Genomic DNA, 25,336 nt, shown 5'->3' on the forward strand with positions numbered 1-25,336 from the left:
AAGAACAATATTTTTGACAGATTGCTAATACATTTCTAATTAAAACGGGAAGTCTTTTCTGGAAATAATAATTTACTAACTTGAAATTTATGATTTGACAAATAAATCTTTAAAATTTGAATCCAAATTTTAAATGACACATTTTAATTTTGACTCATTTGTGTTTTGAAATTTTCACATACAAAATATGAAAATTTAACTGCAATAAATTCACAATTTTAGAACTCTGAAGAAAATATTCACAATATGGAAAAATATTATTCACAATATATCAATTTAAAAAGATTTCTGTATATTTTTTAATGAATTTCGATTATATAATTTCAAATTTAAAAATTGACTTTTGAGCGTTAAAGTTTTATGTTGAATTTGTCAAAAACAGAAAAGATATATGTAAAAGTCCCAGTTATCATCTTTAATTAAATAAAGGTTTTTTTAATAAGTCTTCTGAGATGTTACTACTCAAATAAGAATAACAAATTGGTATTCAATTTGGATACACAATAAGTATAATAAAGAATCAATTTGGCTTCGAAGTTAAGCAGATTTTTGAGATAGAATCTATGTAAAAATTTCTCTTATTTTCTTATTCTAAAAAAAAAGAAAGCAAAAGGAAAGAAGGATGAAGTTCATTCAAATTTACTCATTTTTAATTGATTAAACTTTAATGTACGCACCTAATAGCATTAAATCTTTCCCATATTTTGTTAGGCGCAACATTTGAGGAAATGGAAGCATCGAATTTTATCGCAAATTATTTCTATTAGTTATTAATAGAATATTAAAAAGGAAAACAAAAACTAGTATTTTATTTAATATGTATGTATATATACTATATTTTTTTTTAATTTTCAATCAATATAACAATACAGATTTGATTAGATTTTTTTTTTGATTTTTAATTCACAATTTTCTTAACTTTATTATCCTTCATTAAAAAATTTATGTTGGAAACTTATTTCCCCATTAAAAAACATTTAATTTTAATTTCAATTATCTTTTTTTTTTCTTTCCTAATTCGTAGTACAGTAAAATTATGCTAATATAAGATATTATTTTAAATACGAACAATATAAAAAGAAAAACAATTTAAAAGTCCTCCTCGTCTAAGACAATAGTTTTAGAATTCAATTTCAGAATAAAACTACATATAGTTCCAAAATTTGGCAATCATTTTTTTGCTTGTATATACATATAATTAAATGAAATAATTTTGTTTTTTACAAATGAACACATTTATTTTTTTTTTTCATTTCATAAATATAAAATAAAAATATAACAAAATTTTGAAATTCATTTTGTACAAAATTAACGATTTCATGAAATGCGAATTCGCATAATGCAAGCAAATTTTCTAGAATTTAAAACTATTACATTATACGAGGATCACCTTATGATAAATTGAAAAGTTAAAATACAAGAGCTTAAATTAAACATAATTAATTATTTAAAAATAAAAATTTATACATTTTTTTTTCTTGATTTTATTTTTCTGCATTATTATTTTTTTATTTTTTTTTTTGTTATTTATATTTTATTTATATTAATGTGTATAGTTTTTAAATTTATCGCGATATAATTTCGATTAATATACAAACATGCTATGCGAATAAAAGCCAACCAATTAAGATAACAGCTAAATACACGAAAATTTTTGATAAATTCTGCTCATCATTATATTCCATTGAAGCACCACGTTGACCTACAATGTTAAAAAAACATTTATTAATTGTAATTATTGGTAAATGTTTAATTTTTTTAATAAATTTTATATGTATTTTATGTTATAAATCATACTTGTCGGTCTTTGATCACCAATATTGAAAGAAGATGCAAAATAACCAAATGGAAATGCTCCAATACCAAAAGACATGTGAAAACCCCCATCACCAAATCCAAATCCTTGAAAACCAGGAGCTGGTTCCGGTTCTGATCTTTGACCAGCTGGTCTAGGTGGAACTTTATTTCTAATAAAATAATAATTAACAAATTAATAATTATTTTTCTTTGTTAAATAAAATTTAATTAAAAAAAAATTTTAAATTGATTTTTTTCTAATAATAAACTAGCTAAAATGATAATTTAACTAAATTCTAACTAAAAAATTGAAGTTTACTGGACATGAAATGAGAAATTTTAATTGTTTTTAGACAAAAATATTTAACATTATATTGCATTATATATATAAAAATTAAATTTTTCAATTAGAAAAAAAAAATATTTTATACCTTGGATCCTCTTGTTTCGTACTATTTCTACCATATAATGGTATTACTTTTTCTTTACTAATTGCCGCTTTACATACTGGGCATAATTTTCTTGATGGTCGTGTTTCCAACCATTGATGTAAACAAGGCCAACAAAATAAATGTCCGCACATACTAACAACAGCATCTTTAGCTGTATCTAAACAAATATTACATTCAAACATTGAATCATCTTTTTTTTCACCACCATCTCCACCATCTTTTTTATTATCACCATTTAATGGATCAGTACTATTATTATTATTATTATTGTAATTATTATTATTATTATTATTTGTGTTACTATTAAAACTTGTACCAGGTGTACTACTAGTCGACATATTTATTGATTCGCCGTTATTATTATTATTTAAAATTGGTGTTTTTGGTGATGTACCATATACTGTTGATGTTCCAGTTGATTGTATTGTTGGTGTTAATGTTGCTGTTGAGCTAACGTTATTATTACTATTATTGAATGATGAATTTAATTCGATTGTATTATTATCGTTATTATTATTATTATTAGAAGATGATGTTGATGATAAAGGTATACCAGTTCCAGAAAATGATGTTTCTAATGATGACATTTTTTTAAAAGCTTGATCTAAAAATATAAATAAAAAAAAAGAAAATCTAATTAATATTTTATTTTTTTATTTAATAAAATTTATATTAAATATATTTGACATTTTCTGTGTAATTGATTTAATAAATTAGCAAATAATTGTATGTTATCATTTAAAATTTTGATTTTTAAGTTTTTTTAACAGGTAGTTAAGGGCCGATTAATAATTATTGAAAAATTATCACGTACATATAATTAAAAATTAAAATAATATAATGTTTGTCCGAATAATCGAATAATTTTGTGTTTGTCCGAGAGGAAAATAGTGAAAGGAAAATTTGTAATTATTATAAAAAAAAAGTTTATTGCAAATAGTTCAGTGCGTCCATAAAAATTCCTATAGATTATAAAATAAAGAAGAGCGTGACTTATAATTTAGGGTCATACTGCAAAATTTTACAATAAGTAGCATGTGTACTCTGTTATAGTAAGGCGATATTAAACGAAAGAAACTGTTTTTATCAAAATCGAACTGTTTTTATGAAAAATATTTAAACACTAGTGGGCCCCATAAAATTATTACACAGTTTGTGTAAGGCATAGAACGAGTTTTCAATTTATTATTTACGGAATTTATTTATTGGGTTATTGTAAAAGAAATTTCTTAAAACCACAGCGTTTATTTTTTCCACTACTTTAAAGTTCATTTTTGTTGAATGAATGAAATGTAAATTAATTTTTTCACCTCTGTTATATTTGAAAAAAAGAAATGGAAAAATTCTCTTTCTTTATTTCAACATTTTATATTTTCAACATATTATTGTATGCACCTTCTATTTAATAAATAGTTTTATTGATTTTTCTATAATCTGCTTCTATTTTTTTCTAAATCTAAGTTTATATTTCTTTCTATATTGCATGCAAAATAATTATTTTAAGAATAGTTATTTTTGTATTTAAAAATAGTTGTATTTCTAATTAATTACATATATAATAGCTGATAATTAATTTTTAATAATTGTAGTTTGTGTTAATTATTACATATTAACTAATAATTATTTTTGATATAAGTCAATTAATAATGATTAACAGATTAATAATTGTAATATAAACCGGTCGAAATTGAGAATATTTTTTGGGTTTTATGCACTAATTGTAAGAATTATGAAACAAAATTTTAATTTAATATCAAAATTTTTCGGTGATTATAAATTTTCTAAAACACATAGTGACATTTTAATGCTCCTGTCTGACCTGGGCTGGCTTTTATTCTATCAAAAATTATTCCCAGTAAGTACTACTTTTTTCCATTAAAAATTTATTTCTTCAACACAATTGTTTAATAATTTTTAATAATTATTTTATTATTTGCTAATTTTTATGATTTAAAATGCAGTAAGGCAAAATTAATTCACAAAAAAAAAGGAAAAATCTCAATTTACCGTTGCATTTTGCCACATTTAAATAAATTATTATAATTTTAATAATAGAAAGAGAGAGAGACAGAAAACTATTCTACATTTCAATTTAAAATCTAAATTCAAACTAAATTAGAACTTTTAAATATTTTTAAATAATAGTCATACAAATTTTACGTTCCAATATTTAATTATACATTTTTTTCTAATTTTTTCTTTTTTTCTTTAATTCCTAAAATGAATGCAACACAAAGCAAAAAAAAATCTTAAAGCAATTTTTAAATCGGATTAAATAAAAAAAAAAAAAACAAATCTATATTTTAAAAAAATTCTAAAAGACCAAAAAAAAAAGTAAAAGCTGTTTTTTAAAGAATATTAAAATATTTGTAATAGTAAAAGCACAAAACAAAAAAATAGAAAAAATAGAACGTTAAAAAACTAACGTAATTGTGACGCGAAAATGCACTTTTTCGTTTTTTATTTGTTTGCTGACATAACGATTTTATATTACAACATAAAATGAAGCAATGAACGGCAGGTAATTGCTACTAACATCCTTACTTCACTTCACTATTATTACATTTATACTAATAATTTATTATTGTTCTTTAGCAGTAATTATTACTAAATACTAGCTTGAAAACAATAAACAAAAAGAGCAGACGAAAGATAGAATTACAGAGAGAAAGAGAGAGGAAGAGAAATATAAAAAAAATGTAAATGTAAATAACACGGAGCATTAAAATTAAAACAAAAAATCGATCGAAATAAAAAATCGCTGACGTGGTCATTTATTTTATATTTATCATGTGTCTTCTGTTTGTCGTCATGCATGCTAGAGCAATAATTTTAATAAAATTAAAAATTATCATGTAAATTCTCTTCTTTATTTTATTTTCAATTTTATTGAAAAATTTTGAAAATCTGTGTGATATGAAACTCTTTATATTGACATATTCGAAACGTGAATGTTTTTTTTTTTTTTAAATACAATTCCTAAAAATAGCACTGGCACAGTAACTTTTAAATCTTCATGTAAAATCTTTTCAGTTGTCTCAAAATGTAGATCTTATTTCAGTTTGACATATTCAGATTTAAGAAATTAAAATTATTTCACTGAATAAGCCAAAATTGTATTGTTAAATAAGTCAAAGTGGCATTCCACCTGCCAATTTGACAGAAGTTTCAACATTCATTATTTCGATACACTTAAAATTAATCGAAATTGAACATTTTGCATATTTCATAGAGCTTGGAATATAAAAATTATGAATTTGATTGTAAATCTCATCTTTTTATTTTATTCACTTACTCACTAAGTGAATAAAAAGTGAGTGAATATAATGTTTCAGGCTGTATACGACCATAACATTTTACGATTACATTTGACAAAATGATGTTTTACGATAACATATGATATTTTACCAATAAATCAATAAAATTTTTATTTTTTAAATCAAATCAAAACTAATTTTCAAATTGTATTAAATTAGATTAACTATATTATAATTATGTTAATTTTATTAATTGTAAAATAATTAACAAAATAGATCAACAAAACACAAACATGTTTATATGAATGTATAACACAGCTCTGTTAAGCAATATCTAATATGTATAACAATTATAATAAACACTATAATATTAATACATATTGTTTCGTGAATCATAATATAGTGAATGCAGTTGAAAAAAGCATTGTGAATAGACATGTTATTATCAGGTATATTAGGTTTAAAGTACAATAAAAAATGATTTTTGATTTAAAATTTTGATTGACCTTGAGTAATTTTTTTGAAAAAAAAAAAACGTGTAATTTCAAATTTATTTATAACATAAATTTTTGTATACACACACATGCAAGCTTAATAATAGTAAAAATCTGCATTACTTTTGAATGTTATTCAAATACAAATGTATAAATGTATGTGTATAATCACGTATTCATAGTTTTATTACAACTATGCATATATGTATGTTTTTTACCGTTTTGCACACATAGTCAATAATAAATGTTAATGCGATTTGATATGGCCAAAAATTTGTTCGGTATTTTTTATTTTTAGTATTGGGAAAAATTTATTACAAGCTATTTTAATTTTTTTTTACATATATATGTATGTATGCCTTAATAAAAAATTTTTTACAAAACAATATATGTATAAAATCCAATATTCTTATGAATTTTAAGTTCCAGTAGTAGTCTTGTCTGAGAATATTTTAAATTAACCTACCTACACATATTTCAAAAACTGACTGAGGTAGATATTCAAAAAACTGACGACTTAATTTATTTAAACTTAGTAACATCATCTTTTATTTTATACAACATTGCCGAAGTGCGGCAATAATGTTCATGCAAGTGTGAAATACGCTATCAAATTACTATGATTTTGTGACGTTAATTAAAATGTCATTAAAATTGCATGATTTTTTATGACATTTTTGTTTGCATATATCAAACAATACACAAAGAAAAACAAAAAAAAAACTATTGTCGCAATTTTGTCATCAATCACAGGCTTACTTTAAAATGTGATAAGATAAAGTTGTTTGGACATTTCGTGAATTTATGAGTATAATAATTTGACATTCGCATGACAGTTACTTTCAGAATCTAATTAAATTTTAAAATATTCAAATTTACTTTATTCGAAGAGAACATTATTTTAATGTCAATATCTTTTCGTTCTTCGTTCCTAGGAGGAGTATAGGGCTAATATATGATATCATAGATAGTCATGTCCCAGTTTCATTGTGTCATAGAGTTTTAACTTGTTAAGTGACTAGCCTAACAAATTAAGTACATTAGACGTTTGCCTCTAGAAAAACCTGTTTAATATACATATCAAGTATGTATAAATGTAAAATTTTATTATATCAATAGATCATTCAACCAAAAAAAATATTTCCGATAATTTTGAGTTCGACCTTATAAATTATAATTAATTCTTAAGCGATTAATTTAATTTTTATTAAATGGAAAATATTTAATAAAAAAATATTTGTTAAGTAAAGTTTTCTAATTTTTTTATGGTTTTTTTGCTTATTATTTAAATAAATTTTACGGAAAGGAAGTTCACTTATTTCAAATGCAAAAACAAATAGTATGTACAAATAAGTAAAAAAAAAATTAAATAAAGAAATCTGATCAAAAATTAAACTAAAACAAAAAAAAATGCAAAAGAAATCGAAATCAAACAAAATAAGAGAAGAGAAAAATAAATGGTCAAGGTCAACATTAACTGTTGTGATGGTAGTAGTAGTAGTTGTTGTAGTAGATATGACGATATACGTTAATGCGATCTCCACACCAGTAAACACAATTATATTTTCTTTCCGGCTAAATAATTTTTGCTTCTTTTTTTTTTTACATACTTTTTCATTTTCAAACTTTTTTTTACTTTTATTGTGTTGTGTTAAGTCAAGTTTTAAAATTTTCTTTTTTTTTTTTTTGTTGAATTGAAATGCGGCAAAAGCAGAATAAAAAAAACCAAACGCACATTTTTAGTTATGCGGTCAAAAACATAACAAATATTATTTAATTTTTCTGTTTTCATTTTTTTTTTTAAAATACTTTTAAAAAATTATTTAACCTTCAAAAACGTTAAAAAACAGTTAATGCTGAAGATGAGTTATAAGAAAGGTAAAGGGGTGTTATAACATTAATCAATTTCGATTTTAAATGATTGCATTGTAAACCTCATATCGTTTAACAGCTGGCAACACCCAATTGAGACTGTCATTTTTACTAGCGTGCATTTTCGTTTTATTATGACTTCTAATGAAAAATTTAAAATAAAGAGTAAAAATTATAATTTTATAATAAAATTTACTATAAAACCTAATTTTTTTGTATATTAAACAAAAACAAAAAAAAAAAAAACAAAATTGTCTGATTTTAGAGTTATGTGGGCTTTAATGACTTTTTGAAATTTATTTTTAGTATTACTCTCTATACTAGTTAACTATCTATATGTGAACGTATTGTTGATCAATTCAATGACATACTAAATAAAGAGAGAAAAAATAAATGAAATTTATTAAAAACGAAAATGAAATGTCGTAATAATTACTAAATTCATATATATATGTATGTATATATATACATTATATCTTTCTCACACTGTTTTTCATTTTATTCTTCTTAATAATTGAGAAATTATTGAAAAATAATAATTTTTTATCTACATATAAAGAGGCAAAATAGTTTTGGTTAAGACTGTAGGAGTAAAAAAAAAAATTATAATGTCAGAAAAACTATTGTCATATACCATTCAAAAAATTAAAAAAAAAACATGTAAATTGCAAATATTTGAGATTTTGAAAGCGAATTCATACGTTTTGTATTAAACTGATTTTGACAAATAATGCAATCGATTTTTATCTAATAAAAAATAAGCAAATTTTATTGATTTAACTGGTAACTCCGGGTAATTGGTAACTATAACTATATTACTTTTTTTGTCACTTTTTAACAAATAATATTTTTAATAATATATTTTTTTTCTATATAAAAAACTATTGAATAAATTTAAAGAGAAATAATCAATTGACATAATCAATTGTCAAATTGTCACATTTCAATCTTATCATTAAAAAGAATTACATACTTATCTTCGGTAGACCTTCATTGTATAATAATATTTTGACATTTCTTTTTAATAAACAAACGCTTAATGCATAATGTGTCAAAAATGATCAAAGTCAAAAGTTATGTTCTTGCTAAATAAAAGAGAAAAAAAAACTGACCAAATTAATAATAGCTGTACGATTTTTGAAAAATTGTAATTATTTTTAAATAGAGGTTCGCGACAAAATATAAGACAATTTTAGTAGAAAATGGCAAGATGAACTGTCAAATTCCGCGTTTCAGTATAAAATATGGAAAATCATCTAAAAATGTTTATTGCCTCTGAATATAAAAATAACTTTTGCAAAAAAATTTAATCACACTTATTTACACAATGGTATATTAAAAATGTCAATTTTGATCAATAATAATTATTATTTACCACTATATTTGGAATTAAAAAAAAATGAAATAAAAAGATTCAATATAAAAAACAATAATCGCTAATGGAATGTTAAGAAATATTCTTTATGAAAAAAATAAAGAAAAAATTAAATTTAAAAATAAAAATTAAAATTTCATTAGTCATCAAATGTAATTAAGGTAAATTTGAAAAAGAGATTTGTAAAATAATTTGGAAATGCTTAATTATTTTTGTAATTATAGTAATTTGATAAATTAAAGAATATTTGGGTATTGTAAATTACTATTGATATTTATGAACTCAAATTGTAAAAAATATTCAAGGATTTTTCAATTAAGAAATAGGAATAAAAATTAAAATGTCTAATATTTTTACTCAAGATTGTGCCATGAATTCGACAATATAAGATCAACTGTCAAACTCTGTACTTGTTGATTAAGGTGGAAACACAGTGGCTTAACGCAAAATTACTGTGTATTATAACAACACTAAAGCTGTCACTCAATAAAGTAAAAGTAACTTAATAAAATCTTTAGACCTCGTTCTCTATAACTATAATTATAAAATTTTTAGAATATTTAAAGCTCTAAAGCTTCCAATTCTCAATATTTAAGATTCTATCCCAATTTAATAGTGATTTCTTTTCGGCCTATAGTCATTTAGTAGGTATAGATTTTCTCTCTCGTATTTTATTTTTAATATTCACAAACGTAATTAAACTGTATTTAAAATATTAAAATTTTACATTTGTAATATTTTACGGTTTCATTCAAAATTTCATCCATTTTTAGATTTTTAAAAGGAACGGGATAACAATAGGAAAAAACATTATACGAATTTTAAAGATTTCGAACTATTCATGAAAATTAAGTAACTATGTATATATGTATAGAAAATTTATCATAGTTATGACATGACAAAATATAACCTGAGATGATTTAATAATTTTTTTACTTTTAGTTTATTATCTAAAATTTTTTGTTTATTTTCACACCTAGAAAAAAAATTCGTGTAATTATTTTTAAATAAAGTAATTTTTTAAGTATATAGTATAATTATTCAAAAATAAGAGTTTTTGGTAAATGAATATAATAATAGAGTTGAACGGTTTATGTGACAATATTGACAGTATTATTTCTGTATTTATAAGAAAAAACACAAACTCTGATGATATATCACGTTCCGTATTGTATCTTCCAATAATTTTACAATGTCACAGTTGTATAAATTACAACACTGTTTCTTTGTTTTTAGAAACGCAGAGAAAAGCAAATTCTGCATCCATAAAATTCTGTATGCTTTTTTGTAAAATTTTGTTGAAAAGTATTTTCAATATGCTATAAAGCAATACTGTAAAAATATTACGTGATGGATATATAAGTATATGCGAAGATATAGAGATTTTATATGATTGAGCTCTGTTACTCATAATTTCCCTATATTGCTGATAATTTGGCTATTTTTATGAACAAATTTTATTTGCAACATTTGTTTATGAACATAAATATAGAACATAAAAGTATAGTGTACATATATCGCGATTTAACATGTTTATGAAAAAGGCATTAATATTGTAAAATGTCAAATGTGACATAATTAGTTTAAAATAATTTTTACGTCTTAGATACGATATACATACATAATCCATTATCTTCCTAAAAAAATATTTCGCATCTATTTCGATTTATATTAAATTAATTTGAATGGAATAAAAGAAAAGAATATATTTGTTTGAATACTGTATAACATACCTATATACATAAATACATCTATTATACTATTTTATTAATATGTATATACAGTAACTACACCTTCTACCCTATAATTTTAAATTTTGTCAAACAAAATTATGTTAGGTAAAACTTAAATATTGTAAATTGGGTCATAGTACACTTCCATTCTATTTCTGTCTCTTCTTTTTACTATATACTTTCCTCTCACACTACATGAGTTCGCAGTAATGCAAAAAAAATTGTAACAAAAAACTTCTAATTTATTAAAGAAATATAATTGCGGAAAATTCGGAATTGAATGTAATAATGTTGAAAGAGAATACCCTAACGTATTGTGGCTCACATCTTCAAATACAATACCATTCTTATTAAATAACAATACGATATTTGAACATGGAAATTAGACATAATAAATGTCTTCTATTGTATATACCATAAATTATATGCATACACAGATAATTTTCATTTAAATGTACGTTATGTCAACAATATTTATCCAATTTTTAAGTACGTGAAAATCTGTGCATAATCTGTGTTAAATATTATTTTGTTTCCCCCAATTCCAATTGAAAATACGTGATAAAAATTTTTTTTTTATTCAAATAATTGTGAATCTGTTTTGAAAATAATTTTTTTTTATTAATAATATATTGATAAAATTATTAAGTATTATTTTAAATATTTTTATTAATTTCAATATTCAAAGTTATTGTTGTTTTTTTCTTGGTGTCTTTGAAAATTCAAATGAAAATAAAATGAACTGTACAAAATTGGTAAAGAGTATTAATGACTTTTAGTTGTTAATATTTTTATCTGTTTTTAAAGTATTATTAATTTCTTAATTCATTTATAATACTTGAACATTGAAAACATCACTGATTTAGCTTTTATACTATGCTGATCATTGCAGTCAAAACAATATCATTTTAATCACTAAATATACCTACTCTAATTTCTACAATAATGGCAGACATAGAGAACTGAGAAAGCATACATTTGCTACAAGAATTAATAAAATTTAAAAAGAAAAGGGGGAAAAAATCGAAAACAACAACAAACAATCAACAAATGTTCAAAGAATTAAAAGCGTCGCATAGCGGCAATAATGTTAATTTCGGAATAAAGTTTCCGACTGGCATTTTATGAGCTTCTGGAAAAAAAATTTTCACTAAATTCTTCTTGTGCCTAGTTTTCGGATATTACAGTCTTATAAGAGTGATTCACTACAGGACCCTGCTAAATTATATTAAGATTTGTCAATTCACTCGATTTTAATCATTCTCGATTGTAAGAAGTTCGTATACTTAATACGAGGGATCAAATAACACAAAAGAACTTGTGAGATATTATAACATTTTATATTTTCATACAATTAAACGTTGTGTGGAGGCCCAAAATTTGTTCCTATAATTTAAATGATCAACTATATAAATTTTCATTTTACTGTAAGTTTTTGGTTTATGATTTTTTTGTTGAATAAATTTAATTAAATTTTTCTTTATTATTATAATTTAATTATTATTTAAATATTATACTATTGTAAGCTACTATTCAAGAATTATGATGGCATATATATATATACTTGTTATATACATACGTAACTATATGTACTAATATATTTACGTGTAAAATATATGCATGCTTTTTATACATACTTATGTGTAAAAAAATAATTAAAATGTAATTTTTAATTTTATTAACGTGCTTAAAATAATTTTTTTTAGAATTTAGAATTTTAATAAAATATATTCCAAATGAAATATAATAATATATACGTAGAGATTAAGAGTAATTATACCTCTATATATGTATATATTATGACTAATATAGAATTTGAAGGAGCACATATAATTATACAATAACAATTTGAAGGGAAGAATATGATAAAAATTTAAATTTATACATGTTTTTTATTAATTATAGTATAATAATATTATAAAGTTCATAATCTCAATGATCAAGATCAAGATTCAAGTTGACAATTTAATTTTGTTATTATAAAATTGTGTTTAGAATATCTAATGATTTGAGGGCAAGAAAGGATATTTAAAAAGGTTATATAACATATGTACAAATTTAATTTAGAATATTAAACATTTTAAGAATTTATTATAGAGGATAAATTTTACTTTCGATTTTATATTTCGGGTTATAAATTTTGATTTTTGACATTGACATTTCTAGAGGGTTTTTATAATTTCATCATTATTAAAATTTCTAGCCTATTCAATTTAAATTTTATAACTATTGTCATGATTTGCCGTTTTTTTACAACATGAAGTATTGTCTATGTAAAAATTGCGTTTCATTTCAATTAAATGTTTAATGTGCATATAATTCTGAGATACACCCATGCACATGTCATATAAAGTGATTGCGAGTTATTACTCATATTTATTCCGATAGATGGCTTTTTATTTTTGTGCAGTGTACATATATAGAAAATAACCTCATATTTTGTGCAAATAATAGTTCAATAATAATTAATAGAAGAAAATAGTGTCTAAATTTTGACAAAACTGCAAACTTTTTCTCTTTGTGGGAACTAATTACAATACAAAATAACAATGTGTTAGTTATTTAAAAAAAAATTTATTTTAGATCTTAAAATATGCCTACATTTATACAAATTCATAACCATATTAATTTGTATAAATGTAGGCATATTTTATTTAACAATAAAAGATTAAGTACACTTATTCTTTTATTGTTTTAAAAAGTTCAAGGTAAATAAATGTAGTTTACACTATTGTATGAGTATAATATACACATTGTATTGTACGTAAGTGTTATAAAATATTTAACATTATTAGCCTAATTAAAAAATATTGTTATAGTTAACATAATTATAGTATAATACTAAAATCATGAGATAAACAATTAAAAATTCAATAATTTGTAATAAATAAATAAATTAATACGATATTCAGTTATAGTCACAATTTTTGAAATGCTTATTATACAGTGGTACTTCTATTTTTGGAACTCTGTAAATATCGGAGAAAAATCCGAACTAGAGAGATGTTCTAGTAGGAGAAACTGAAATTTATGAAATAATATTTTAAAATTCTAAGTAAACATAGTAATATGCATACAGTTTGAGCTAAAGAAAGTTTCGTCTTACAGAGTTTCACCGTATTTAAATAATTTTCAAAATTTAATCTTTGACTTTAAACTTTAAATAAATTTTTTTAATACATTATACAGTAATATAATGAAAATAATTTGTTTATATAGAAATTTTAATAAATTAATTAAATAAATTTTGTAATTGTCAATAAAAATTAAAAAAATACTGTAAATTTTAGGTGTAAATTACACAATTTATTAATTTTCTATATATCAATATTGAATAATCAATTAAAGCTTGTCTGACAAGTCACACTGTTTTTTTTAATTTATTTATTAAAATTATTACTATTACTAACTGATGTATGTAAATATGTTTGCTATGCTAATTACTTTTACTACTTTATTATTTTAACTAATTGCTTTTTCTATAATGTTTTTTAATTGAAAAGTAACTAATATAAATTAATTACTAATTTAAATGTTATAAATTATTAAAGATCATTTGTTGTTGTCATTTTAATTTATGAAAAATTTAAAACGTATTTAAATAATTTGAAACAGTTAACACTTTGCAGTAGAAATTCTTAGTATGTTGATAAAATCATATTTATTTTTTGTGCTTTGACATTTGAGCAAATGAAATGCTGGAAAAATGCTATTGTCCAGCGAAAATAAGGTCTACTTATTTTTCTATTGAATAAGAGGATAAAATTTATAATTTTTTTAGGAAAATTAAATCGGCTATTAGTGATCTTATCACATAGTGAGCCTTTACTAAAAACTAAATTTTAAATTTCAATAAAAGCTTATTAGCGTCCTTAAAAATTGAAATAAGTAAGTATGTTCAAAAAGGAATTTTCATAATCTTGTATAATACTTTCACCAACTTAGAAATTACATTTTGTTGTCGTCTTTGTGCTGTCATAACATCCGATTATTTCTTTTTTTGTGAAAATTTATGTCAATTACGCAGACAGTATTGACATAAATTTTGTGAAAATTCAATACTGTCATCAAAATATTTCAAATATCGAACCAACTTTTTTGACACTTCTTCTTAGTACCGAAAATTGTTACTCACTATATTATAATAATTGATTTCCCATTTCTATAAAGTAAATGTTTACGATAATAGAATTTCTTTATTCAAATTTAAGACATATAGACTCCCACTTATTGTTGGTGAATAATTTGAGTACATTATATAACATATGCTATAATAAAACTGGTTGGCATTCTAAAAATACGCAAAATATTTTTAAATTGTTCTAAAATTCAGTTTATTTAATTAATTAACTTAATTATTTATTTGTTTCAAATGTTTACAGAGAATTCAATTTATTCTCATACCAAGATTTCTGTTAATAAAAAATGTTTATGACATAACCTTTGTTTACACTTTATCTAAATTACTCAAAATTAATTAGTTTATTATTATAACTTTTAAATTGAATCACAATTTTATTTAAAAAATTTTAATTTTTTTTATTAAATCAATTAAGCAATCGGTCCATTTAAAATAAAATGTAAATCTAAAGTGTAAACACAATATTCATTGCATATGTTGGTGTCAACTAATATTTACCATAAAAATTTTTAGAAGAATTTTTTTAAATTTAAATTTTATTTAAATTTAAAAAAAAAAAAAGTTTAATAAAATTTTATGTGGGCTGCAAAACTATTTGCGTATACATATTGTATATAATTAACATATTTTATTCTAAACGCAATCCTACTAATTAAAATAAAGTAATTCCATATTTTTTTGTATACAAGAATAACAAATTATATCTTTTATATTGTACTTTATTTTGTACACGAATATTGTATAACTATAATATTTATAACTGTTATATTGTATTTTTAAAAATTTATTAATTTTAAAAAGAAGTATACATGAAAAACCAGTTTCTATTACCCTCTCTCTCTCTCTCTTTGCCTTTTCTTTGTCAAAAGAATTCGCTTTTCGCGTTTTTAATTAAAAGCGGAACGATATAATCAACGTTCTAGATTCTCTGTATGCCATTTTTCTTTATTTTCTTATACAATATATTTTTAAAAGATTTTAATTCAAAAAAAAAAATATGCAAAAAAAGCTTTAATTTTTTATTTTTTTAAATTTTATAAATGTTGCAAAACGCATGTATAACACAATTCATAGGTTCTCAAAAACATTCACTTTTATTTAAAGAAAAAAAAAAATTATTCTGGTTTTAAATTTTGACATTTTCTTTTCTTTTTTCAATTTTTATTTTTCGTTCTTTCGTATACACAAAATAATTTTTCGTTCTTTCGTATAACAAAACTAAGCATGTATAACAGTATTAAGAATTTATTTTTGTTATAATGTATAACAGATTTTTTTTTTTACAAAATATAATAAATATTTTTTAAATTTAATAATATTAATATTTTAAATTATTTTAATATTTTAATATTTTTTTTCTAAATAAAAAAATTGAAAAAAATTCTACCTAATATATCGAATATATCCATATTGTTGTATTTCTAAATATTAACTGAAGCATAAGTATTATAAAAATTATAAAAATTTTCTATGTGGAAATAAAGAGCAAAAATAAAATAAAAAAATAAAAGAAAAACAACATCAATAACAACAACAACAATAATAACACAAATAAGAAAAATAATAACAACAACAACAGCAGCAGCAACAGTAATAATAATAACAGCAACAACAAACTCTGAATTCAAGCTGTTATTACCTATTTTAATTTTTTTCGTTGCTTTGTTTTTATTTTCTTGTTTTCTTCATATTTCAACTCTTATTTTTCTTGCTTTGTGTTTTGTTGAAGTTGATTATGACCTTTTTATCAAAATTCAGCCTTGAATTGAATAGTTTTTTAATAGTTTGGTGGGTCAAAATACTTCTTTAATACTACCATACCACTATTAAGAGATTTGATATTCGTTTTTATTGCATATAATTTTTCTTAAATCTCAAATCTATTCATACTTAATACAAAAAAGAAAAAATTTAGTTCACTTATATAGAAGTTTTTTTTAAAAATATAAAAATCAATATCTATGATTGCAATTTGAAATATTGAACAGTAGAGTTTAGAAATATTGTCTGAGGAAAAGTAATAATGACATATAGATTACAAAGATGAACCAAAATAGTTACTTTCAATTTATTACTAAACTATTTACATAGTTTTGAAAAACTAAATACTTAAAATGTAAAGTTCTTTTATAATATGAGAGCAGTTTGTTGGTTAGAGTTAGAATTAAATGGCGCTACAATCATTTCTACTTAATTTTATGTTTATGGCAATAAATCATGAATTTTTATTGGGACTTTAAAAGTTTATGGCAATAATTCATGAATTTACATTGGGACATATTAAATTTTTGATTATAAAGAAATAAAGTGTGTCGTTTCTTGATAAAACATCATGAAGAACTGAAAACCAATTATACGAGTACATTATACCGATAACAATACCAATTAAAATTGAATAAAAGCTGGTAATATAAAATGAGAACAACAGCACTTTATTAAATTCTGTAAATTATTTGTAAATCAAACCATAAATGGAAATTTGTTGTCTTATACAATAAGAGCACAATAGAATATAAATTATGAAGTACTCTGACCGTATTAATAATATTCATAACTTTCAATAAAATAGCCTAAATTACGAGTATTTGAATATTTTGACTGTAGCTCAAAAAAATTGAAATTGAAATCGTAAAAAAGTTGCAAGGGATAAATTGGTTTTTTTTTTTGTTAACTGAAGACTTTACTGTAGTTATAAATTATATTATTTTAGCATCAACTATCTACTTTTTTAAATTACATAATACTACATTATACTATGTTCTCTTCAAACTTCTGTACGTTATTGCTATTTATTTAACGTATAGCAATAAATTTAAGTATTTAATATTTATTACTCTTTTTTTTTGAAAAATTGCATTATTATAACGATAAAAACAGCTGCTTTCCTATATATCTAGATATACATATATATATATATGTATGTATATATATGTATATATATACCTAAATATACCTATATATATACCTAAATATTTATATAAGTATAGCTGTTTTTATTAGTAATTCTTTTTATATTATACACTAACTTAATTCATATTAAAATTATTATTATGAACGTAAATTTTAAATTATTAGATATTTCAGAATTTTTATCTATTATAAATTGTGTATATAGCCATACAATTTTAAATTATATAGCTTCATAGTCAAATATGTATATTACATATATATACCATATATATACCAATAAGAATATATATATACATACTAAAAATTACATTGAGATTTTAAATTAAAAGCTTTTAATCTTTTAAGAAAACTATAAGAGAATATAAAAGAATTAAATTAAATATTTAAAAAAAGAAAAGAAAAATATTATAATTAAAAAGTTGAATACACAGAGTACTATATACAGTGATTTTATAAATAAAAGAAACAATAGGTAATATTACTTTATATTATGTACATATATACTCGTACAATAAATCATCTATATAATAATAAAACCTAGATAAGTCGAACAAAAATATGAAATGCAGAAATGTATATTTAATCTCTTCTATAATTTTCTATTCTAATTCAGAAGAATAAATTGTAATTCAGAACTTGATTCAATTTAACTCTTTAAGTATTAAATGAAACGATTTCACCCCCCCAAATATGAATTATTTCGCTCGAGCAATTACTCTGCATGAAAGGAAACGGATTTTTGTTGGATGCAGTCATTTGCAATTTTTTTTTACTATAAAATTTTGAGCTTCTATTATTTTTTTTTCGAATTTCTAAAATTTTCTTTAATTATTTTTATATAATTTTTGCCTAATTTCTCAATTTAATCATCTATCAATAGATTTCATTATTTTAAAATTATTAAATATTAAATACAAAATTTTTATAAAATTAAATAATCATTAAATTAATTCCCAAATTTCTAATTGTATATTAATTGTACCATTTCTAATTGTATTTTTTTCCTTCTCACTTTATTCCTCAGTTTGTTTTATATATCGAACGATTACTGTATTAAAATATAAGAAATTGTTGTTGAATATTATGAAATTTAACAACAACAACAACAACAACAAATTAAGTAACAAAATGATATTGTATCTTGTATCTTGGGAAGTCGAAACACATACATACAAACATACATACATATGTTCATGCAGGTTTTTTTTTAGTATACTCAACTGGTTTTTAATTACATTTTTAGTATTTTTATTTCAGTATTTTTCTTCTACTTTTTTTATCTGTATAGATATTATTAATATGTATTCGTAAACAAAAAACAAAACAAAAATTAGAATTAAGAATTTTTTTTTTATTTTTATTTTTTTGCAAGAAAATCATTTGAAACCAAAAACCATTAAATTTTAGTGATTTTAAAATAAATTTTAATTAAAAAAAAAAATAATTTTATGCATTTTGTAAAGTGTACTTAAAAATGTTATTGTAGGACAAAAATTTTATTAGATTGGCAACAAAATAATTGCGTTAATAGAAAATTTTTATTTTATTAAAAATCTGAATTTTTCTTTTGAAATTTTTATTTGAATATTAGCTACTATTTACATATACGAAAAAATTTATTATTAAATTCGAAAATTATTATTAAATTATTCTTTGCGAATAATTATTGTCGATGATAATGTCATGTCCAACCTTTACAGCAAAGAGGAGACTTATAAAATTCAAATTTAATTGAAAATTAAAAGTATAAAAATTTTGAAATTAAAATTACTAAATTACTTAATATAAAAAAAAATTTTTTAAATTGACTTAACGAAAACTCAAATTCTAATAATTAATTCTTTATTCACCCATTTGATACAACAGTGACCTAACTCAAAAAGTACGATTTCTGAGTTACGAGTATTTGTATAAATATAAAGCACTTGAATTAATTTCTTTCTTGTGCAAAAACTTTAGTTAACTAATTTGAAAATTGTCACTTACAATAACTCCCAAAATTTTACAATTCAATTTTCTTAAATATTTAAACTTTGAGTTATGTCATTGTAACAGCGAACAAGGTATTTAATTAAATTTAAAATAAAAATTAAATTATTTTAAAATTTTATTTCATAAATTATATACAGTGGTAGCATTGAATTAAAAAATTCCTAATGAAATTTAATAAAGGAATTTTTCAAATAAAAAATGCCTTATATTTTCTTGTCTAAAATAAATATATACCTATTTATTAAGACACAACATTAAAAACATAATTATTATAACAAATATTTAAAATCAACACAAAATAAAAAAAATAGAAATATTTGTGCAATTTTATGGTACATTTAATTTTTATGTTAGAAAAAGATTAAAAATATTGATTATAAAAAATCATTCTGCATAAAATTTTTATAGAAATTTTTTTTAGAGAGAAAGTTAAAAATAAAATAAAGAAAAAAAATTTGTAAAGGAAAATTTTCTGTTACTATTTTTTTTTTTGTTTTATAATAGAAAATCAATGATGGCACTTTTCCATGAACCCAAAAATAAAAAAATACAAAAAGGTATTTTACTTTTTATATTTATGTTATAAAATAATAAAAAGTCAACATAAATCATTATAATTTTATTTATTTTGTGTAAGTAATTTTATTCAGTTCATCTTAATTAAGAAAATATTAAGTAACAAAAAAATATCATTAAAAAATTTTCATTATTTCTTATTTTATGTAATTAAGAAAATTTTCTCTTTTCTTTCTTTTTTTTATTTATTTAAAAAATTTTTGAAATAAATTATTTTTTTTTTTTAATTAAAATTATGTCATCAAATCTCACAATTTTATGAATTATTCTTCTTCGATTATATAGGATGTTCATTTCCATTGTTTAATTTTCTTGCTTGGCGGGAGGTTTCAATTTTCATAGAGACTACGAGTAATGCAAAGTAATCTTTTATCTAAATTTAGTTTTGCTTATTAAATTTATTTGAATTCGGTTAGCTGGTTGGTATTCTAAATATTATTGTCTAAAAATCTTGAAATAAATGTGCGAGATACACAACCATGCCACCAATTTTTCAATATTTTGCAATAACTTATAATACTTGTTCTTATAATTATTTTATTATAGATATTTAAAGTAGTTATTATTTATATACTTGTTCAGCGGTAGTCCCTGAAAATGAGAATAATAGCTATTTCACTAAAGACTAATTACAATTAATACTGACTATTATGTTAAAATTTCAGTGAATAATTAAAATGGATTAAATTTTCAATAGTCTTTCACTTTCACAATTTACTACAACACCACAATTAATGCAAAATTCAAGATTTTTTGAGTTTCAATAAAAATCAAGCGACTTATTTATTTATTTATTTACAGATATTAATTACAATATAAAAATAATAATCAACACAATAAGCATTACTACCAAAACTATCGGCTCGCAAGCTACTGAAAATTTAAGAATTTGTAAAAACTTTTTTTGAATATTTTATTAAACACAAATAATACAGAATATTGTCAAATAGTTTTACAAGTTAATAAGGTTGGCGCGTTGTGTCAATCATTTTAATAACGAAAGAAGAAAAAAAATTAAATAAAATAGCCTAAACCAATTTTATCAAGCAATTAGAGTTTTGTTTTACCCGCCTTATTAATAAATTATTACTATACACTTGCATTGATTTTTGAAAATCACTGAAGAATAAATTTAATTTTCTGTAACCATATTAATTTCAGAATCTAATTATATACATACGAGTACATACGTATGTACATATAAGCTTGATGTTCCGATTTTTATTATTTGTTTTAAACTAGTTTTAATTTCAATAAAAATTAAAATATTGTATAAGTTTATGGAATATTCTTGAGACTTTTATCATATACGTACATATTGTGTACGTTTATATTTAATTATCTAATTTGTTTGTTCCCTTATCTACTCAAAAATAAACTCCTATTTCCTGCCCTTTCGGTAGCTAAAAAAAAATTAATTAATAAAGGAATTTCAACATACAAACATGGATAAGTTTTATTTGATTTCATTATTTTTTTTTTTTGTATTTTTACTTTTGTTTGTAATTTTCCTTTTTAATGTTTTGTTCTTTTGTTAAGAAAAAAAAAATTAAATGCCTAGAAGTCAAAAAATTTCAACAGATAAATAAATATATACATATGTATATAGGTATGTGAATATGTGTAATATTCTAAAGTTAATAAAAATTATATTTCATAAAAGAATATTAAGATTTTTTAGTTATAATTGTTAAAAAGTAAGTAAATTGTTTTGTATCTAGCGAAAAAATTTTTGGTTTTTAGAATTCAAATTAAAATATTGTTCTTTCTAAAGTTAATAGTGAGCTCACAATGTTACCTCGTATGCGACTACAAATTATAAAATTTTATTTTCATATTAAAATTAATTTAAAGTGACAATTTATTCAACTTTTAAACAATTTTAATGAATGATAATGAAGATCTTCAAAAATTTGAGAAAAAAATTCGCTAGTACTGCCTGTATATTAATAAATAACAGGTTAAGATAAATTAAATTTTGGAAATTATGTAATCGACTGATTGGCTGCATGATACTGATAACAGTTAATATGTCCTGTTACAACTATTAATTTTCTCATTCTTCTTCTTAACAATAATTCTATAATGTTATAAGTATACATATAAATGCATTCTTTAAAGAAACTAAGTTAGTAACAAAAATACAAAAGTTAGTGTTCCAGTTCTTATCTTATGAATAATCAAGATTATTTGCAAATTTTCCTTGTACATACTTAAAACATACTTTATTTTATTTTTAAACTGGTTCTAATACGATATGCATACATACAATGCATTTATGTCGTGAAGGACACTTTCCTAAATTTCATAAAAATTCTGCTTTTGCAATTGCTATCAAAATTTGCTTTTGAATAAAAACAACTCAAACCTAAACTTAATAGTAGTGCATAGCGTTCTAAATAATTAAATGAATTCCAGTAAATCAGACTAAAATGTTCTTAAATTGTTTTCTTCTTCTCTTTCTCTGAAAACTTGAATGAGTATACATATAATTTTCTTTCTAACACGCCATACAATATCATGAAAACCTAAAATTTTAAGATTTTTTTTATATTAATAATTTGTTTATTAAAAAAAATACATTATGAGTTGAATTTTTTTGATCCCACTCTAAATAATTACATTTGAAATTTAAATAACCTAGGTAGGTAATCTTCAAAAATAACCAATTTTACAATATTAAGCACAAAAGTTTTCAATTTCCTACAAAAATGTTAATGTTTAATTTTACATTAAAAGTAAATGTTAAATTTTTGGTTTCACTTAACAAAATGCCCACTATTAAGATAGTAATTACAATTACCGTTATATCTGTTAATAAATACTATTACGGTATAATAAGCTTGCTTATGATTATGTTTACAATTTAGTATTATTTAGTATTAACATTTTAATTGATACTTTAATTATGCTCTTAAAATTTTTGATTTAAACCTAATTGAGATTTTATTAATTGAAATGAGCTCATACGATGTGGAATTCTTGTTAAGTATTCTATTTCAGTCGTTTTTATTTTATTTGTTTTACCTACTTAATTCTACTTAAAATTATGAAGTTGGAATGTGCAAATATTTACCTAGATATATAATATAATTTTGCAAATCCTGCATAATGCAATTTCAAAAACACAGAAAAAATATCTGTAATAACTGTAACGCAATCACACGCGATTAGTTTTTTTAGAGTATATTTTAGGAACTAATGGACGTTCACTGCATTTGCCTTTGATCCAAATTTGCTTTCAATTTTAAAACATTCTTAAACAAAATTTCAAATTTTAATTTGTATTCTAGGTAGGTGGATAGGTAGGAACGAAATCTGAACTGAAGGTCTGTATTAAAAATTTAAAGTTTGAAAACCCCTGTTTATTCTCATTTAAAACACAAAAAACAAAATATTTAAATGTGGTATTTTTAGTCTTTTTAATTACGGAGTAAAATAATACTATATAGAACGCATATTTATTACTACCAAAGAAAATATTATATGCTACCTACATACGTGTAATTTTGTAGATAGGTATGTATGTATGTACGTATACATTTTATTCTTTTTAAGAAAGTTGTACATACTCATCTATATAAATAACTTTAATACATATTTACATTTTTTTTATTTCAATTTTTCTTTAAGTACCTATATAGGGTACCTATAACCTTATTGTTTTTGTTTTCAATGATATTTTGTTGTGAATTGTGATAAGAAATTTTTAATCCACCCCTTTCCCATTTATTTTTTTTTTCTCTTAATCAATTCAAAATAATAATATGTAAATATGGCACTACTTACATATTATTTTCTAATTTAATTTACATACTTAGTTCCTATCCTTTTAATATTATAATTTCATAATTTACAAATTTATTTAGTACATGTATGTATATATCTACATGCTTATGATTTTTCAAAAAAATAACTTGACTACGTGAAAAATTTACATAAATTTCGATCATCCGACCATATTCTAAAGAGTTTGAAAAAAAAAAAAAAAAAGCACTCACCTTCAATAATTTATTCTCCCCTTTATTTCTCCTCTTTACACAAATTTTTAAAAATATTTAAAATTTGAAATTTTTAATTTATTTGAAAATTGTTTATTTCTATTTTTTTTTTGTATTTTTATTAAATAACACTTTTTAAAATATTTTTTCCACAATAAATATAAATTTTTTATTTTCCTTCAACCAAAAAAAAAAAAATAATACGTACGATAGAGTCAGCCAAATTTTACATCACTTGACACAATACATTAAAAATATTTCGAAATTTAATTTCCGAAATTTCAAAGTCAAAAATTACACACATATATATATGTGTTTCATTCATTCATTTATAAATTGATATAAGTTTATGTGTAATAGAAGAGATTAGCTATAATTTTTTTTTTATTCTATTTTACTTACTATGAAACGTCAAGTAATATTTTACGTCTATTCCTGACAAATTGTTTTCATAATTTTAGATCGTCAAAATAAAATTTTCTTAGTTTCAAATTTGTTTGACATTCAATATTTTTTAATGGGAAATTAATATTTATTATATTTTTAACTATATATGTATTATTAATATCAGCAATTTTAATTTAAATTTTAATTTCAAATTAAATTATAATAATTAAGGGTAATTATGTTCTTGTTATATTATTTGAACTTAAGTTATTTATTCAATATTTTCAAAAAAATTTTAAAAATTTTCTTTACCTTTTACGAAACACAAAAACGACAACACTTTTTTGCA

At 21.5% G+C, this 25,336-nt stretch overlaps 1 protein-coding gene across 5 annotated transcripts; it reads right to left on the minus strand.

The window, feature by feature from the left end:
• Positions 1–904: 904 nt before the first annotated feature.
• On the minus strand, positions 905–24,819 carry LOC129612815 (E3 ubiquitin-protein ligase RNF185-like). 5 transcript variants are annotated; one of them, XM_055526597.1, is made up of 4 exons: positions 3,443–3,520; positions 2,229–2,853; positions 1,798–1,967; positions 905–1,702 (listed from the first exon to the last, which is right to left on the minus strand). In XM_055526597.1, exons 2-4 carry the CDS (start codon positions 2,834–2,836, stop codon positions 1,602–1,604), a joined length of 879 nt encoding a protein of 292 aa, XP_055382572.1. In that variant the 5' UTR covers positions 2,837–2,853; positions 3,443–3,520; the 3' UTR covers positions 905–1,601. The 5 variants fall into 5 exon arrangements, with proteins under 5 accessions (XP_055382572.1, XP_055382568.1, XP_055382570.1 ...); XM_055526593.1 differs by lacking the exon at positions 3,443–3,520 and adding an exon at positions 16,509–16,541 and having other exon boundaries at positions 906–1,702; XM_055526595.1 differs by lacking the exon at positions 3,443–3,520 and adding an exon at positions 4,676–4,803 and having other exon boundaries at positions 906–1,702.
• Between the last annotated feature and the right edge of the window lie 517 nt (positions 24,820–25,336).

The sequence above is a fragment of the Condylostylus longicornis genome, unplaced genomic scaffold (genome assembly GCF_029603195.1).
Source record: "Condylostylus longicornis isolate FDR11 unplaced genomic scaffold, ASM2960319v2 ptg000077l, whole genome shotgun sequence".
Taxonomy (NCBI): Eukaryota; Metazoa; Arthropoda; class Insecta; order Diptera; family Dolichopodidae; genus Condylostylus; species Condylostylus longicornis.

Excerpts from the sequence above, each read along its gene's own strand:
- LOC129612815 (XM_055526593.1), bottom strand. The coding sequence starts at position 16,530 with ATGGATATATTCGATATATTAG. Across the intron at positions 2,854-16,508 it reads GGATATATTCGATATATTAG|ATCAAGCTTTTAAAAAAATG; the intron begins GTAGAATTTTTT and ends TTATATTTTTAG. Across the intron at positions 1,703-1,797 it reads TGGTGATCAAAGACCGACAA|GTCAACGTGGTGCTTCAATG; the intron begins GTATGATTTATA and ends TTAACATTGTAG.